At 37.3% G+C, this 20,540-nt stretch overlaps 1 protein-coding gene across 1 annotated transcript; it reads right to left on the reverse strand.

The window, feature by feature from the left end:
- Positions 1-2,053: 2,053 nt before the first annotated feature.
- On the reverse strand, positions 2,054-6,526 carry hmx3b (H6 family homeobox 3b). Its single transcript, XM_063003517.1, has 2 exons — positions 6,270-6,526; positions 2,054-2,667 (listed from the first exon to the last, which is right to left on the reverse strand). The coding sequence occupies exons 1-2, from the start codon at positions 6,520-6,522 to the stop codon at positions 2,057-2,059; spliced, it is 864 nt and encodes a 287-aa protein (XP_062859587.1). The 5' UTR covers positions 6,523-6,526; the 3' UTR covers positions 2,054-2,056.
- Between the last annotated feature and the right edge of the window lie 14,014 nt (positions 6,527-20,540).

A 20,540-nucleotide genomic window follows, 5' to 3' on the forward strand; every position in this document is an offset into this window, starting at 1 on the left:
AATATTAAGACATTTATTTTGTTAAGATTTGTTAAGTATTTTTCTTTAAATTAAATTGTTTTTGTGGATCTGTGAGGAGAGGAAATCTTGTCTCGTTTTTCATACCATTAAGATATTTAAACAAAATTTTAGATTAATCAGTATTGTATAAATAATAATAATAATGATAATAACAACAATAATAAGCTTAATTTCCAATTTGTTAACGATTTAAGGCAGAATAACAAAACAAAACTTCTTACTTTTATTTTTAATTCATGTTTCTTTAATAAACTAAAGAATCGCTTCATCGTGGTGACCTCACAATTTCAAAATAATTATCATTAATTGATCAGAAATCACACAGTTTAGTTTAAACAACCAGTTTTATTACATTAATACAATATCAAAATCTGTTCATATACAGAAGAACGCAGTTTTCCACCAAGAATGATTTATGCATATTTACATCACACTTTATATTTATATATTTATATTTATAAATATGTACAGTAACCCGGGGTGTAAAAAGACCAGAACTGCTTTTAATGCAAAAACCATCCATGACGTCATTGGTACAAAGTGGTCTTGATCAGTGATTGTCCACACACTGAAGTTCTGGGTTGATTCATTCAGATGTGTTTAGGGATTAAAGGAGGAAAATAAAATGCAGTAAGTGTTTCTGTAACTGCTGCTCTCTGGTCATAGTGGTTCGGTCACATTTACAGCCCACTAACTGGGCTCAGTTTGTTTGTGTTGATGGGATTCCCAAGATAATCACCAGTACTGGCTTCAGAACTGCAGCTTCTCTCATAGTAGTTTAGTCTGACATTTCTAGCCTGCTGACGGAAAATAGAATTTAATATGATTATTCTACAAAGGGGAAAACACTGATGTTTTTGTAGTAGATAATGAAAATGAATTCATAAGGAATATTAAAAGAAAGTGTGTGAAAGTAATAAAATAAAATATCCTTTCTGTGTGCATTTTCTTCCTGTGTCTGCGTGGGTTTCCTCCGGGCGTTCCGGTTTCTTCTCACAGTCCAAAGACACGCAGTCAGGTGAATTGGAAATACAAAATTGCTCATGATGTGTTTGACATTAAACTTGTGAACTGATGAATCTTGTGTAACGAGTGTAACCAGTGTGTAAAACATGACGTTAAAATCCTAATAAATAAATCAATTTATTAAAAACGATCAGTTCTAATATATCAGATTCACATATTGTTTTCTCCTCGAGTCTTTTTTATATCATTGACTTGTGATAAACCAGCCTATATGTGTTTGTGTCTGTATCAAAGTAAAGAAAATCATTTTAATTCCAGCGGTGCAGCAATTTTACGCACAAATGAACCAAACCTGGTGCGTAAAAAGCACCAAACTCTGCTGCGTTCATCCTCACAAAATAGAAGCAATTTGTTTTGTTTTTCTAATGCCAGTGATTTCAGAGTGAATTCGTTTGAGTTGATGTTGAGTTAACAATAACTTACATATTAAGCAGCAGGTTCTCTCTCAAAATAATAACATTATTTTCCTTGTTTGACAAGAAATGCGTTCAGTGACAGGATCAAAATTATGAAAATATTCTTATAAATAATAGATCATGTTGACCAGGTTTTCTTTGAGTAATACAAGTAAACCTTGTTGTTTCCAGTGCTGTGCTTTAAATGGAAAAAAAAAACCCTCTTTTTTCCATTTAAATAAAATAAATCAGGTGTTTAACTCATTGTGACATATCCTGGGCTTCAAATGAATGGATGAATTAAAGCTATAAAAATAATGATTAGAAATAACGCTCAGCTGGTGAGGAGCTGATTTGTGATCGTTAAACGTCGTTAAAATGATGAATAGAGGGAAAAACTCGTATTGAAGTTTGAATACAAAATTCAAGTGTTTGGAGCATTATGGCAAATCTGGGCGATATGACAAAGTATAATAATAATAATTATGATAATAATAATAATAGCACCTGCTGGTGTGGTCCCCTTTCAACAACAGATACACGTGAGTTATTTCTTAATTTCCGTTCAACTTTAAATTGTTTTTAATTGTTTATTAATTGTTTATAATTGTTGCTCATACGGGTCTGAGCAGGGGCATAGCGGCCACCACCGGGTGCGGATAATAGACCGGGTGCGGGAAGGTGAGGAGAGGCTGGGCGGTGTTGGTGTGGCCGGACGCGCTGTCGCTGCTCGAACCCTCTCGGTAGATGACGGGCACGGGCACCATGCGGCGCGCGGCCGTGTGACTCAGGCTGGCCGCCTCGAGCTCGGCCGCGAGCTGCCGCTTCCACTTGTTGCGCCGGTTCTGGAACCAGATCTTCACCTGAGTCTCGGTGAGCTGCAGGCTCGAGGCCAGGCACGCGCGCTCCGCACTGCTCAGGTAGCGCTTGGCGTCGAAGGTGGACTCGAGCTGGAACACCTGGCTGCGCGAGAACACCGTGCGCGTCTTCTTCTTCCTGCACTGCGGCCGCTTGTCCAGGCTCTCGGCCTCCGTTAAAGCCGCCGCCTCCGCCGCCGCGTCCCGCTTCGGTTCGTCCGTGTCGCTCTCCTCCAGCACGATCTCATCCGCGCTTTTGCTCTCGTCGTCGTCTTTAGCGTCCGACTCCAGGTCCAGCCGCGGATCCGGTGAGTCTCTGTCTGTAGCGGAGACCGGGGACGAGTCTCTCACCGCGGCCCTTTCAGCTACTAAAACACAGACATAATACAGTCAGTTATAGACAGCTGGATCTGGATTTTTAAAGGGTTATTTGTTTACCACACAATTATATGTGTACCTTATAATATATATTTAAATATACAATCTAAAATACACCAGTTACATTCCAGAGATTATTTAGTAAGAATGATATTTTCTTATTATTTTCAAGACTAAATGAGTTCAATATTTACACCCCTGGTTATATACTTTGGTAATTGTCTTAGTGAAATCAGGTTGAAATCTTGTACAGGGAACAAACATGTTTTAATGACTAATTACTTCATTATTTTTATAGGGTTTTAACATATTAAAAAAAAACATAAAATATTACTCCCAAATAAATACATTAATAAATGAATATTCATAATATGAACACACTACAGTGTTTCATACACTTGAGCTTATCTTTCAATGTTACAGAAAATGTTGTTTTGATAAACTGAGCAATAAGAGGTTTAGAAAACAACCTGTAAACCCAAATACTACATTAATGCATCCTAGACTTGCTACAAGCACCATCTTACCTCTGTACATTTCATTAGTTTTATTATTAATAATATTTTCAGTCCCTTCATAAACCTGAGCTCGTTTTAATCTTCATGTTCTATCGGTGACATAAACATACGAATGGACTGTTCTCTCCATGTTCCTTTAATATAATTAGAACTACACAAGTATTATAAGCTTCTATATGTAGCTAAAGCTTATTTATAGCAATTATTATTGTGTAATAAAAACAATAATTAAATATCATTCAGTGAGATCAAACTTGTAGTATTAAAGTTGTAATATTAAAGATAAATGATTAACCAGATAAATGATTAACCAGAGATCAGAGATGTAATATTTCCTCACACAGACATGAACAACCCAACCCATAGTGGGAAGTGACCAGTTTCAGTTCATCATTGTACTTTTGGAGGAGACAAATGACAATAGATGCTTTAATAAATGTAATGAAAAGTGTTATTCTTCACATTCATCACTTGAATGATCAGTGTATTTCTGTATGGATCTATATTATCCTTTTTCTTAGTCTTCTTCTTAATAATATTAGTCTTCTTCTTAGTCTTCGTCGTCCTCTTATTACTATTATTATGTTTAATGCGTAACACCAGTTCTCATTTGCTGGTAATTTTTAATACGATGCTGTCACAGGTGCAAAATTATTTTACAACAACAATATCAGTAATAATAATATTATTAAATTTGATGCCCTGTTAAAATTGGCTGGCTTATTGTTAATATGAATTATATTAATAATCTAATTAAAGAAACAGAACACAAGGGGAGAGTGCCAAGCTTCACACTGGTGTTAAAATAATTTAGCTTTTTCATGATTACCTCATTGCACAGAAAATAAACTCTAATTATCCGTGAAAATTAAAATGTAGTTTAAGTTTTTAAGAAAACCACAATCCCTTTATTCTACATTTTTTAATGTCCCATTCTGTTACTGTGTTTACTCGATGAAACGTGCAGTTTTACTTTTAGTCCCTGAGTTTATTATATAAGGGGGAGTAATTTAGGCTTCAGTCTCTCATCTGCTGCTCTGGGTCATGTTACCTGTCGTGGTTCTGATGCTTCTATAATCCTACACAGCAGCTACCAATCATAACGAATGGGTTAAGATGGGATGGTAAAAAACTAAGCACTAAAGAGAGTGTCTAATAATGTAAACGATTATAATACAGTGTCTAATAAAGTAAACGATTATAATACAGTGTCTAAAATTATTAATTATAATAGTGTCTAATAAAGGTATCAGTTATAAGTCTAATAGAGATATCTATTATAATAGTGTCTAATAAAGTAAACGATTATAATACAGAGTTTAATAAAGTAAACGATTATAATACAGTGTCTAAAGTTATCAATTATAATAGTGTCTAATAAAGGTATCAATTATAAGTCTAATAAAGGTATCTGCTATAATAATGTCTAATAAACTACACGATTATAAAAGTGTCTACTAAAGTAAACGACTATAATACAGTGTCTAATAATGTACACGATTTATTAGACAATTGAACAATATATTTTTTCAGTGCTTAATCTAAAGGTCTTTTAATAATGGAGGAACTAATTTTGTATTAAAACATTAGGTCTCACCTATAATGAAAAGATGTTCCCTTAAGTTCGGTTTATTTATGTGTCTATCATACTCATAATAATAGTAATAATATTAATAATAATGATCATCATCATCATCATATTTTTACACTAGACATTAAAATCTAGACAAATTAAATTAAAGATTAACTGTTAATAACATAAATATTTCTGGTTTATTCGATTTCTTGAATTTACAGGAATTGCAAATATAAATATAACAAATGATTCTGCATTTATTTGATTGAGTTCATCTGAAAGGCTGTTGCTGCTCGATCGCATACAAAAATTGCATACGTTTTAGTTAAAGACAAACTGTAAAATCCTTTACTGTGTAAAACTGTGTATAGAATAGAATAGAATAGAATAGAATAGAATAGAATAGAATAGAATAGAACATAAAGGGCATTTTGGTTCATGTAAATGCTTCAGTGCATGGTCGAAGAAAACAGGCCTTATAGCATCCAATATCCAGCAAATGCGTAAATGCTCGACGTGTATAATAATATACAAAAATATCTGTACTATTTTACCATGTGAGGGATTATGTATTATAATTTCTAATTTATTTTAGCCAATCATTCGTGCTAACGATTATTTCACTGTAAGAATTGATAATGATGTGCGAACGTGTGTGTGCAAGTCTTTATTAAATCCCAGCTTCATATAAACGAGAACAGATATTTGAGAATTTCAGCCAGTGTGAATAAGGCTGCAAAATCCACAAATGATAAAGAATAAAACATTCATTTAAATAAAGACTTAAAGATTTTAAGTCGAATTATTTAACAACAATTATCCTAAAATAAACAGGGATGTATTTGTTTAGGCTTTATATCTTTTGGCACAATCCTTACCTTAAAATGTAAGAAGGGTTTCCTAATTATATAAATGGAGAGGTGTGTTTGTTGGGTGGACATGCATTTACAGAATTTAGAATAAGCTTTATCAGGAAACATTCTCTTAGTAAACACAGTGAACGGTTTAAGAAAACAAACCTAAATATATGTAGAAATATAGTTAGAAAAACAAGTGTTTTTGTATATACAGGTGCATGTGAACTCTCAGAATAGAATTCTCAGAATAGAATAAAGCAAAATACATCAGAATAAAAATAGAATTGTAGTATTCAGGTGTATGCTCATTCACCTGTATGGTGTAAATGATTAATACGCAAAATATTAAAAACAATAACTGGTGCTTTGCGTATATACAAGGCTTAAAAATTAAACTTAGAATAGAATAAAGCAAAAAACATCAGAATAAAAATAGAATTGAAGTATTCATGTATATGCTCACATGCTATTCTGTACCTTCACCTACTGTATGGTGGAATTAATTATTAATACGCACAATAATAAAAAGGTAAGTGGTGCTTTGCCTATATACAAGGCTTAAAAATAAAACTCAGAATAGAAGTAATAAAACAGAATAGAATTACTACAGTATGTTTGGTGTTTTTCGGATGTATTCTCACCTGTTCTGTGAATGGGACTGTACGGGTACCACCACTGCGCCGCTAATCCAAACCTCTGCACAGGTAAATCAAAGCGGGGGAAACTGAGCTCCCCGACCCGGGACAGGGACAAACTGTGCTCCACAAGTCCTTTGGTTGAGTTCATGAGGGCTTTGGGTTTGATCAGAGCTGGTTTGCTCTCGCAGTTCAGCAGGTTCTTGATGGAGAACGGAGAGTCTTTGAACTGGCGAGTTTCCGGCGTGGTCTCCGCCATTGGATCACCATAAAAGTTCGTCTGGATGATGAAGTCCTCAAACTGCAGGGTCTCGACCGAATGATGAAGACTTCGGAAATGCTAAGACATTCAGCGCGCAAATCCCGAGATGATCTTCTCCAGATAGACCAGGCTCAATATATCGATGCCTGGATGGATAGATTGGTGATAAATTGATGCGTCTGGATGGTAATGATGAGAATCAAAATGTCATCCGAGTTAAACGCGCACACTGAGCTGCGAGCGCAATGGCAAATGCGATTTAAGAAGGACTAACAGGGCTGAGAGGGGGGTGAGAGAGGGGTGAGTGAGGGGTGAGAGAATAAAGAAGAGGGAGGAGAGAGAGAGAGAGAGACACGCTCCACCCTTTCTATGTTATTGGTCTTGTACTACAAATTAGTCAGGAACAATTAGAATCTGAACAGCACCAACCCCGGGCTATAGATCTCCAACACACCACTTCAGGACGCAGGATTATACACAACTCATCAATTCCTGCTAATTCATTCATTAACAGTTGATCGCTTTATACTGGTCAGAGATGTGGTGGGTCCAGAACCCACCCCAGGAAAATACAGCACAAGAACGCAATCCATCACAGGGCACTGAATACCCTTTAAACCCAGGTTTAGAGGAAATTCACAGAAGCTAATCCACATAGCTCGTTTTGGGAGGTGAAAACATTCCAAACTATACAAACAATAATAAGAAGCAATAAATAATAACCTATATATTTAGTACACTCAACAACAATACAATAATAATAATAACAACAACAACAACAATAAAAATAATAATATTAAATAAAACTGAATTAAATATTATTAATGGTAACATTATTATTTGTTATTTTAATTTGAATGATAACCATAATAATAATAATAATAATAATAATAATAATAAAATAATTATTATTATATGAATACTATATTAATAATATTTATATGAATATTATATTACTATCCTACTACAAAAATAATAATAAATAAAACTAAAGAATTAAAATTAATTAAATATTATTAATGGTAAAATTTTTATTTGTTATTTTAATTTTAAAACGATAACGACAACAACAACAATGAAAAAATAATAATAATGATCATATTAACACTATATTAATAATATTTATATTTATATTATATTACTATACTACTACTACTACTAATAATAATAATGATAATAATAATAATAATAATAATAATAATAATAATAATAATAATTAATCAAACTAAAGAATTAAAATGTATTAAATATTATTAATGGTAACATTATTTTTTGTTATTTTAATTTGAATGATAATAATAATGACAGCAATAATAATAATAATTATTATTATATTAACACTATAATAATATTATTTATATGAATATTATATTGCTATCCTACTACTAAAAATAATAATAATATAATTAATAATAGTAATAATTATTATTATCCTACTATTTCCTCACAAAACACTAAAAGGTAAATAAGTTGCTCCCTTTGCAAGTGAGTAAATAGGTAAGTTGCCTGACGCCATTTACAGGGTGTGTTTCTGCCCCGCACCTTGTGTGTTTTCAAATGGCACCGGACCAACCACGGCCTAGACCAAAACGCAGGGGTTTGCAAAAATGAAAAAATAAAAGTAAACGCCGTTTTTTCGGGGTTTGTTTTCATGTTTCTGACAGTCAGTGTTAATGTTTCACCACTGAGAATTCAAAACCTTCATGATTTTATGGAAACGTTTCATTTTTAGTCAGTATTTATATACTTGGTTTTCTCTGGTATTACCTTAATTTTTAGGCAGCTCATGACGATTTTATTTTCCCTAATTGTTCTCTATTTTGTATTTAAATAATCAGTGTCTCGTTGTCTCGGAACTGAAGGTCTTCATTAGAATTGATTCATTGATGAATACTGTATTTATTATTGGTGGCAGTAGGTGTGACATGAGCCTGGGGGGGAGGGGGGGTCTGTGTTAAATGATTTTTTTATTCAGATTATGATTTCTGCATCCACATAAAAGACTGAACTTATTATCATATTATAATAGACAATATGCAAAGTATAATTTGGGTGACAGCTGGTAGAGTAGGTGGCGTACAACAGCAGAGATCCTGGGAACCTGGGTTCGATTCTCACCTGCAAAATCTTGTGAGGCAGTTATAGCTATAGTACAGCCCTTGGCTTTGGATCGGGATGACTACCGAGCTTGGAGTAAGGTGTCCGAATACTTTAGGGTCATATACAAGTGTATGTATAGTGGCTTTGATTATTGGATCTGTACACACAGAGAGAAATTTCCCACAATGCACTTCTAATGTGTAAGGCATCTGATTTTATAGGCTATTAATCATCTGTCAATACTGTGATGGATGAGATGTAGAAATACAGGCTATTAAACGCTTTCATTCTCACTGCCTGCAGGCCAAATTAATTCATGTATTAATTAAAATAAGATCTTTTTTTTCTAATTATTCAACCAGGTCTTGCTGTTTCACTCAGTATTTAGATGTGAGTGTTTCTCCATTGTAGTACAATTCAGACTACATGCTCAAAAATCAAAGCGTTTTGCATGTCTGGCATTTATGGTTACTTTTATTTAAAGCAAGTTACAATAATGGAAGCTCAAGAGTCCAACAGTGCCCCCCTGGTAGTGGTAGGGCTTAAACCAGCAAACATCAGAATACTAGTTCAGTACCTTAAGCGCTAAGCTTCCTGTGTACTTTCTAGTCACTGGTGTGGTACCATCAAAATATGGCCAAAAGTTTGTAGACCACTGACCCTAAGCTTGTTCCTACAAGCCACAAGACATTCCACATTTGTGTCCATTCAGTTAAAAGAGGCTCGGTAGGCTTGCTTAGGACAGTGGCAGCCTAGTGGGTAGGGCATTGGGCTATCAGGCAGAAGATTGCTCTGCTATGCAGCCACTGTTGGACCCTTGAGCAAGGCTGTACAATGGCAGACGTTGCACTCTGACCCCAGCATCCAAATGAGCTGGGATATGTGGAAAAAGAATTCCGTTGTATTGTTTACGTGTATATGAATATGTGACAAATAAAGACCTTCTTCTTCTATTAATGTTCCATTCCATTCCAAAGGTGTTTATTTTGGTTGAAGTCAGGGTTCTGTGCAGGCCCATAGAGTTACTGCAGACCAAACTTTCAAAGCATGTCTTTATGGACGTCACGTTTCGTTGTACTGAAACATGGTGGAGCCCGTCCCAAACTGCCACCACAAAGCTGAAAGAATATAATGTGTTTTATGATTGCTTATATACACCTGAAAGTAGCTAAACACCTGAAATCGACCATTAGAAGTGGTGTCCACATACTTTTGGCTGTATCTGTTGTGAAAAAGCTGCAGTATATCTGAACTCATATATGTTGCAGGCGGACCTGACACTAGAGTCATAATGCGGTCTCATTTCACGGTCCATTAAAAAAGCACTCTAGATGCTGCCTCCATAGTTGCCATTCTAGTTTATGAGAGTACATGGGTGGTGAATTCTGTAAAGATCAGCCCAGTATTGACGTTTGGATCCACTGAATGTTCCTAAACGTGTGGTGAGAAACCTAACGAGCCCAAAGTCTCGTTCTGTTCTCCTTCTCTCGGTTTGCTGGTAATAAACAAATGCTTGAGATCTGCTGACGTGCAGTCTGATGTCTGAAGGATAGTTCGGTGGTTGTATTGTATAATCTGAACGACACTTAAAAGAACTGTGGAACAAACATGGACACACAATGTCACCGACGCAAAAAGTACTACAGCACCAACATCTCCCCCTTGTGGTGAAACATCTACCTGATAACTGTGAGTAAGTGAGATACAACCCAGGTCTTTGTAAAACCTTTGTAGCTCCAGAATGTGGTATGCAGGGTTTGGCTGGTCTGACATACACGGTATACCAGAAGTATATGGACACCTGATCATGAGCGTTTTGGACATACCATTCCAAAATCATAAACATTAAGTGTCCCACATTGCAGCTATTACCATTAAGTATTCACCAACAGCCAGAAACTGACGACAGGTTGTTGGGCGACCAAGACTCATTGATGCCAGAGAATAGACGTAACAACAGAAGATCTACTGTGGGTCGAATCGCATTTTAATCCTGGGGATGAACACACGGTGAGTCAAACCCTTCTCTGTATGGGGCCATTATGCTCTGACCTCTCTCATCAACGAGATGTTTTTGGTGCAGAAATGCCGCTCACTGGATGTTTTCTCGAAACTGCTGTGGTGAAAATCCCAAAAGATCAACAGTTTCTGAAATATTAAAGCCAGCCAATGGAGCACCAACAACCTTTTTTTTTCCAGTCTAATGTTTGATGTGAAGCTTTTGTTCTACGTCTGCATGGTTTTATACACCGACTGGCTGATAAATACACGAGAAATGCTATTACTGAGCTGAGGAACGTCTCCTGAATGATTTAGACATGCAGTTCACACAATGCTAAACTGGTGTCCTGGTAAATGTGGGATTAAATGTGTTAGATTTTGAGATGAAGATGAAGTTATGAGCTATAACAGAGAACCGAAGAACAACGCATTGGAAACCGCCGAGCTTTCTCACTTCCGATCAATATCACTGCTCTACAGAGAGAATCGGAGATTACTGTGGGAAATTATATCAATAAATTTTACCCACACACCTCGATTATAGATCGATCTCTCAGGGTTATGGGCAACTGCTTGGATAGCTCTTATAAAAAGGCTGTGCTGTAAAAATTTCTGTATTTTTAACTTGTCAAACTAGACGGTTCTTACAGAAGTGAATGTAGGGAATCAAATTCTGTTGGATGTTTTGCTTTATACTCGACCATCATGTTTTGGACGTCCCTTTCTAGATACACGTTTATGAGCAGTAATGTACAATTCCAATTACAAAAATGACTTGGGACTGTAGATAAACAAATAAACAAATAAGAACAGAATGCAGTAATTTGTGAACTTACTTTTATATGCATTTAATCAAAGACAGCACAAAGAACGAACATTTAATCTTTTAGCTGATCAACATAATTGATTTTTGCACTTATGCATTCATTCCTTATTTAATGCCTGCAACAGATTTGATATAAGGAACAGGAACACAAAAAAATAAAGAAGCTCTAAAACAAAAGATGCATGATTGGGTATAAAAGGAGCTGTTGTTTACAAGCAAGAGCACTATCAACTTTTCTGTAATAAATATAATGAAACAGGCTTGGAGGACTTGGCAACAGTAATAGAAAGCTGTAAGCTTTTCTGGGCTCTAGTTTTTCTGAGGATAACTGATGCAAAATGAAGATCTAACACTCATCATACACCAACATTTACCATCAAATACCAACATTCACCAATAGTCATCTAACATTCTTTATCATTCACCAACTCTAACACCACAGAGACTCAAACTACGACCAAGACTTGGGTTTAAGCTGTGCTGTGAAAGCCTGTTATACTCCTGTGCCAATTGAGTTTTTTTTATTTTATTTTAGAGACTGCACATGGCTAAACAAACATCCTTTATAAAAGCCCTGTCGTCAAACTGAACAAACCTGAAACGCTGAGTTAAAACCTGGAATAAATATTTATTCTCTATATAAAAAAACTGCAAACAGAAAATGTCAAGACCTCATAAATCATAACATTAAATTATTATCTTTAATCGATGGTGCAATCAAATCAGATGGTTCTCTATGAGTTTATGTAACATCCACTGACTCAACCCACTCCAGACAACACAGGCCGACACAAGAGGCTTTTATAGCTGAGAGGTCGAAAGTCATGACTGGTTTACTGTGCCGTATACAGAAGAGCTCTCGGTTTATAAATGAGACTGTCGTCTTTTATGATTATTACTTTGGATACATTCATCTAAAATCCGTCTGCAAAACATGAGCACAGAAAACAGAACGTCCGAGATTTAAATAGAGTGATGGATTAATATATTTAATATACCAAACGTATTCATGTATAATGTTGGTTACATTATCAAATGCTCTATAAAATACTGTAAATATACTACAGTATTCCTATACATCCACTGTAATTAATTCATGTACTGTTTGTATTAATAACAGAAACAATCTATGTGTGGTTATAACTGCAACAAAATCTTACAATTGCAATTTCTAACAATTAATGAGTTAAAATGTTTGTTACTTATACTTTGTTGGTTGACTTGCCTGGTTAAATAAAGGTTAAATAAATAAAATAAATTTTTTTTTGTTTATTAGGATTTTAATGTCAGGTTTTACACTTTGGTTATATTCATGACAGAAACGGTAGTTACTCATCACACAAGGTTCATCAGTTCACAAGGTTATATCAAACACATTCGTGGACAATTTAGTATCTCCAGTTCACCTCACTTGCACGTCTTCGGACTGTGGGAGGAAACCGGAGCTCCCGGAGGAAACCCACGCAGATACAGGAAGAACATGCAAACTCCACACAGAAAGGACCCGGGCCGACCCGCCTGGGGATCGAACACAGGACCTTCTTGCTGTGAGGCAACAGTGCTACCCACTTAGCCACCACTTAGGATTGTAAAATCCAAAATTATACAATTAAAAACCAGCATTTCTGTTAATGGTAGAGCCTGAAATTTATTATTAGATGCTAACAATCACTGTCAATCACCAAGGTTCAACATCAAACACCAACACTCTCCACCAACACCAGCATTCTCTATTAACATCAGCTTTTAGTCCATTACCATTTACCCCCAAAACAAACGTAAACACTTTCAGACAACAAACATAATTGTAGCATTCTCACAGTACCAAAATAGTATTTTTTTTATCAAACACTGCCATTCAAACAACAATCAACAACATTCATTAGCATGTCAACAATCACTATCAAACAATAAAACTCAGTAACAAACACTATACACACAAACATTAGCATCAGTCCCTGTCTAAAACAAGAACATTCACTGGCAAACACTTTTAAATACAAAAACTCTCAACGAACACAGTTAATTCAGTTAACACCAATGGTTAACATCACACAAACATTGTCCATCAACCCCAAGTCTCCACGAACACCAGCATTCTCCAACAAAACCCACGATCACTATCAAACACCAGCATTCTTCATTAAACACCAGCATTCCTAATCAAACATCAATATTTACCAATAGCACCTCACAGTTTTTCACCACAGTAGCATTTTTAAGCAAGCACCAAACACAACAATCCAATAATGCAAGCAGAATTAATCAGACATCAAACATCTCCCCAAAATTACCATTAAACACCATCATTCTTTAATAAAAAAAAACACCAACAAACATCCACATTTCTGCTCTAGCATGTCTAGATATATCAAGTACCAACATTCACCAACAGACACCATAATTCCTCAAACCTTATTTTAATTCTGGCCTTCAGTAATGTAATGCCTACTTTGCCAGACAAACCAGTATAAATGATGGAGGACATTTTTAAAAACCCCAGCAGGACTTGGGTGTTGAATGCTGGGCTCTCAGTGCTGTTAGTGTAATAAATGGACAGACAGCGTCGTGCCCTCATCAAGCATCCATCTCTAATCGATAGCTTACGGCTACACCGCTAACCAGCCCTGCCGACCGACTCTACTGGTCACAGTTCACACACACTCACCCATGGAGACGGGATCGATGAAAGGTTAAAGGTTACAAATCAGCACCTATAAGTCACTGCAGTAATGTGTTCAGTCAGTCTTCACCGTGAGTTTAATAGCTTATTAAACTGCTTAAGAGGAAATGATGGACTGAACACTTTTATACTGTGTGAGTTTAGTTCTGTAGTAAAGTGTTAGTGATGTTAGAAAAGTACATTTTTCATTTAAATCAATCTGAACCTTAAATTCTATTATACAGTATTATTGTAGTAAGTTATATGTAATAAAATACACAATAAGCCATAACATTAAATCCACCTCCTTGTTTCTACACTCACTGTCCATTTTATCAGCTCCACTTACCATATAGAAGCACTTTGTAGTTCCACAATTACTGACTGTAGTTCATATGTTTTTCTGCATGCTTTGTTAGCCCCCTTTCATGCCGTTCTTCAATGGTCAGGACTCTCACAGGACCACCACAGAGCAGGTATTATTTAGGTGGTGGATCATTCTCAGCACTGCAGTGACACTGACATGGTGGTGGTGTGTTAGTGTGTGTTGTGCTGGTATGAGTGGATCAGACACAGCAGCGCTGCTGGAGTTTTTAAATACCGTGTCCACTCACTGTCCACTCTATTAGACACTCCTACCTAGTTGGTCCACCTTGTAGATGTAAAGTCAGAGACGATCGCTCATCTATTGCTGCTGTTTGAGTCGGTCATCTTCTAGACCTTCATCAGTGGTCACAGGACGCTGCCTACAGGGTGCTGTTGGCTGGATATTTGTTGGTGGACTATTCTCAGTCCAGCAGTGACAGTGAGGTGTTGAAAAACTCCAGCAGCGCTGCTGTGTCTGATCCACTCATACCAGCACAACACACACTAACACACCACCACCATGTCAGTGTCACTGCAGTGCAGAGAATCATCCACCACCTAAATAATACCTGCTCTGTGGTGGTCCTGTGGGGGGTCCTGACCATTGAAGAACAGCATGAAAGGGGGCTAACAAAGTATGTAGAGAACCAGATGGACTACAATCAGTAATTGTAGAACTGCAAAGTGGTTCTATATGATAAGTGGAGCTGATAAAATGGACAGTGAGTGTAGAGTGTAATGGTTGATCAGTATATCCACTACAGCAAAGATAGTAAACACCTAAAATCTAACTGACATGTTGGTTTGAGATTCTGTGCTTGTTTCATATAAAAAAGGGACACGGAGAACAGGATCAGGCTCTGTGCTAAACACTCACTTCTTCTCTTACACACTTGTTCCAGGATAATCAGGGGCTCCATGGCGGTGTTTAAAAAAAAAGGGCCGCAGAGGGGCGGAGGGGCGAGAAGCTGTGTTTGTGCGCTTAAAGTGTGATCCGGATAATACGGTTTTCATCAAAGCCAGCAATTACGCTCATTAAGCTCGGCATGGTGTGTTAGCTTAGCGAATCGAGTGGGCAGGGGGGACCCGAAAAAGTGCTAATCCCTTAATCCTTTATTCTCCGGCTTTCTCTTCTACTCTTTCTCTTTTACACCCGACTCGTGCAGGGCCTCGTCGACAAGCTGCAAAATTAATGATGCCCTCTTTAAACCCTGAAATGATGTAGCACAGAAGCGTTACTATAGCTACACTTTCCAAAGAGTGATATCCTTTTTGTGTGAACAGCAACACACACACCCACACACTCACACACACACACACACTCACACTGCGGTGGCCCCTAATAGGCCGCAGGCGGGCGCCAAATTAATTCCTCGTTGCTTTTCTCATGGTAATGATTTGTTTTGTGCCGAGCGAGAGTGCAAACAGGCGCTGAATGAAGCAGTTTAACACACACACACTTACAAGCTTTTAGATTTTCTCTAAATGGGAATCGGATGAAGTGAATAAGCTCATGACGTCCCGCAGCAACAGGTGCAAATCACAGAAAAGACAAACGGAGACAAAGAAAATCAGATCGGAAAGTGTGATGGACGGGAAACCGTTCTGAATGCTGCAGCCGAGGTCACATGATTACATATGTTAGTGAGGGACGTGTATGTTACAGCAGTCCTGAGACATACATAACTGTTACAACTGTTCTTTTCTGTTAATGGATCATTAAAAAAAAAACAGAAGGGGGTCCGCAGAATAGCACACGCTGGTTCAAGCCCCATCACTGCCAGGTTGCTGCTGTTGGACCCTTGACCAAGGCCCTTAACCCTCAATTGCTCAGACTGTACACTGTCACACTACTGTAAGAGGCTTTGGACAAAAGCATCTGCTAAATGGCAAAAATGTAAATGTTCTTGCACGTGTGGAGGATCACGCTACTCCCTCCGTATTCCTTCACCACTTGTGTCAGTGCCTCATCCAGACAGTAAGAGTCAGTGTGATCCCCTGCCAGGGTCAGAAAGAAAAACCAAACTGCCGTCCGAGCCAATAATCACCAAAATTCAGGTCGGCCATTAATTGGAACCTGCCGGGACAAAGATCACACTGTCCATAAGCAAGCGAGCTTTACGTCAGCATGGACAGATACAGAGGCTTTTTTTCTTTCTAGCTCCATACACTTCAATTTACAGTTTGCACCATGCTATACTGGTAGAACCTTATGGCCAAAAGTATGTGGACTAGTATCTAACCATGAGCCTGTTGAACATTGGAGTGTGTTTGTGGGATTTTTGCCCATTCAGTCCTAAGGGCTTTTGTAAGGTCAGCGACTGTTGGAGAAGAAGGCCCGGCTGATAGCTGACGCTCGGTTTTATCCAAAAGTTGTGAAGGAGGGTTGAGGTCAGGGGGCTCTGTCTTAATCATGCTTGCTTTGTGCTTAGTAAAACAGTCCTGGAACTGGAAAGGTTCTTCCACAAACTGTTTCCATGACGTTGGATGTACATTTGCTATAGATGTTCTATTATTTGTAGATTTTCTATACAGTGGAACGAGCCAGTTTCTCTTCCCTTTGTTCGGCTGCTCATTGTATAATATAGCATCTTGCTAATGCACTAATAGATTTAAGACTTTAAATGGGTATAATTTACATCACACTAGTCCAGAAGCATAAATTAAAGAGGTTAAATGCACTTTGTAAGCTATTAAAATTCTGTATTCTACGTTATTTTTCACCATGCTTTTTTCCAGGCCTGTAGACGGGTGTGAATGAATGATTGGGTGGATGGAGTGTTTAACAGAGTGCAGAATGGACTGAAATCTCATTCATCTCCACGCTGACGCGTCGCCCCTCGGCTTCTGTGGGACTGAATTATTTAACACTCGACCCTCGCTCTGTAATTAAAGGGCAATAAAACAACATTAACGCTGACAGGCCATTAAAAGAATCGTAATGGACTGTGGGCCGCTTAAAAGAGATCAGCAGAGAAAAACTGGAATCCAATACGATCATTTTCTGCTGCTGGAAATCATACAGATTTGCATGAGAGTGGATTCATTGAGGCAGCTTCGGTTTAGGTTAAAACTCCATTTGAAACACAGCCTGTCATTATACAATTAGAGATACCTTGGGATGGTAACTAAGGCAAGACCCAACGGTGTTCAGACTCAGTTTGCAGTGTATCTTAAGGCAGATCTTGGTGTTAAAACTTGATTTAGGACACAGACAGACAGACAGAGAGCCGTCTTGTATTTTAAGCCATGCAGGATTGGATAATAATAAATAATAATAATAATAATAATACATTTTATTTATGGGCGCCTTTCAAAACACTCAAGAACAACTTACAATACTTATAGTTTGAACATCAGTACATAATTAATTACACAGATTAAGGGTAGGCAAGTTTAAAGAAGAATGTTTTAAGGCATGTTTTGAAGCGAATGTCAGGAGGGAGAGAGTTCCAGAGATGTGGGGCCGAGTCACATTACTTTAAACATTAAGTAAGGCAAAACCTTGTATTGTTTCTAATCCATTTAGAAAACAGCCAGAGTTATTCTAGTGTACTGTAAGGTAGCACTTCATGTTAAAACTCATTTTGAAACACATCCAGAAGAAACTTTCAATCTTGATTGATCTGAAACACACATTAATGCTTGTAGTGTTCATTAAGGCAGCACTTGATGATTTAGCCAGTCAGAAGATGAGATAATTTGAGTTTTTAATAAGGCAGCACATAATGATAATAAAACTTGATATGAAACACAGCCAAACTGACGGTTCTACTGTGTTGATGATGTTCAACCTGGCTTTTAAACACAGCCACTTTAAAATGAAGAATATTCCTGTAGTATTTAGTAAGGCAGCACTTATATTTCGGACCATTTTACATTTTAAGGTCTTGCAGTGTTCAATAACCCAGAGTTTGATTTTAATAGATTTGAAACACAGCCCGCTAGACATTCTGCGGTCTTGAGGTGTTTTGTTAAGACATGCTTAATTTGGACCACAACCGGTTAGACATTTAAAGATGCCATGTTGTGTTTAGCATTTAAAAAAAAACAGCATATAATCTTATTTGATTTGGAACACAGCCGAACAGAGATTGATTTTTGTAGTGTTCCAAATGGCAAAGCTTGTGATTATATATCGCGATTTGGAACACAGCCGGTCAGACCCTGAGGTGAAAGTTCTCTGAAAGAACCTACATATGAGCATAATGTAACTTGTATGAAGGTTATGAATACATGAATAAACAAATTAATTAATCATGTTTAGTCTTGTGAGGCGATAAAAGCTTTTATTACGTTTTCTTATTTCTATATAGTCCAGTTGTGGTATAAACGGTCAACAGCTGCCACCTGGTGGTCAAAGCTTGCTTAGGTTCCAAGGAACAATCTGTGGGAATTTGTGCACATTTAGTAGATTATTTGTGACGTTAGAGAAGACTAAGCTTGGCTAAGACGGCCTGGCTCACAGTGGACGTTCCAGTTCATCTAACATTTGTAAGTCAGGGATCTGTGCAGGACAATAGCGTTCCTCTATACTAAACTTATACTATACTAAACTAATCAATCTTTAAGGACCTTGTTTTTGCACTGAGGGCCTTCCCCAAACTGTTGTTACAATGTTGTAAGCATATACATTATTATTTTATATAATACATGTTTATACACCTGTTTACAATAGGTGATACGATAGAAATTAAAGTAAACTAAAGACTCTTACTAGAGTAGAAGATCAAATCATTGATTATTATTGATAACCTTTAATGACCTGTCCACCCTGGTCAGGGTCGTGGAGGGAATGTTTTGGGAGGAAAAATGGATTACACAGTCAGACATGGAAAGAGCATGCCAAACTCTTTACAGTCAATGACTGGAGAAGTGGTTTAAAGTCAGGCCTCCAGGACCCTGGTGCAATAGGGCACCGACACTTCCAGCTGTGCCTCAAAAATGCATTTCCGGAACACTATAGTCCAGAAGTAACAGTGATATTCAGCTTAAATTTAGAGCCACAGTGAGTAGAAACAAGTAAGTCACTATTTTATGATATTTCCAGTAGAAATTTTGACTTACTGACTATATTTACCTTATGTATTTACATAAATGTAAACAAATAGGAACCATGTTGTGACTCTGTGAACAATAAGCCCCAGAAAGGTGCACTGGTCTTTCCAGCAAAGCCATTACATCCATAATATCCATGGATATTTCACTGCACAAACCTTCGTTTTCCTCTCTGAAGTGACTTCCACGTTCACACTTGTCTCCTGAATTGTTCTCTCTGTAGAGGATTTGAAACGACGCTCTTCTCCTGCAGCTGCTACACTCATTAATCAGAACCCATACAGCTGTTCCCAAATTAATCCTGTCCTGTTTTTACCCCCTCTCTATTAACGCCAAGTGCTGCTTGTATACACCCTACAGTGTGTGTATGTGTGTGTGTGTGTGGCAGCAATGTGAAGCTGTGATTAAGCTCCTGAAGATGAGTAGGACACTTAGCATTCACAACACAGGTTCATCAGTTTTTCACTTCAGACCACGACCTCTTCAACTCTAGTCCAGGTGCCACATCTTCGAATCTTTACAAAGATTAACAACCAGTCGTCATAACTATCTTATGAACATCCCAAATTAGGACGTGTTTTTATCTGACGTGTATGTCATGGCAGTTTTGGAATTTTGCAGCTCTCCTTTGCCAAGACTTAATGCATAAATAAAAGGAAAAACCAAGAGGTCCTACAGCCATGAGGGATCTCTTGAGACATCAGTGCCTACATATCCCACAGTCGACAAACCTGAGTGGTCATAAGTGAAAGACAGAATGACAGCAACCCAATATCCCTGAATACTGCAAATCTCTATAATTATGAACCCCCAAGGTCTGCACCTTTGTCCTACTCACAGTCCTGAGGTGGACAGTCCTGCTCCTAGAGGCCCGAAATCCAGCACAGCCAGGTGACCCAAGAGGCCAGACACTCAGAACTGGAGCCACCCTTCCTCCACTGTGATTTCTTCTAATTCTGTTGTAAACTGGGAACTTTAGGAGCAGCAGGGCATACATGAGGG

This window comes from Trichomycterus rosablanca, chromosome 10, assembly GCF_030014385.1.
Source record: "Trichomycterus rosablanca isolate fTriRos1 chromosome 10, fTriRos1.hap1, whole genome shotgun sequence".
Classification (NCBI taxonomy): domain Eukaryota; kingdom Metazoa; phylum Chordata; class Actinopteri; order Siluriformes; family Trichomycteridae; genus Trichomycterus; species Trichomycterus rosablanca.

Bases quoted from the DNA above. Each gene is read 5' to 3' on its own strand.
- hmx3b (XM_063003517.1), bottom strand. From the start codon at position 6,522: ATGGCGGAGACCACGCCGGAAACTCGCCAGTTCAAAGACTCTCCGTTC. The intron at 2,668-6,269 runs GTGAGAATACAT...TCTGTGTTTTAG, and splicing joins CAGTCCCATTCACAGAACAG to TAGCTGAAAGGGCCGCGGTG.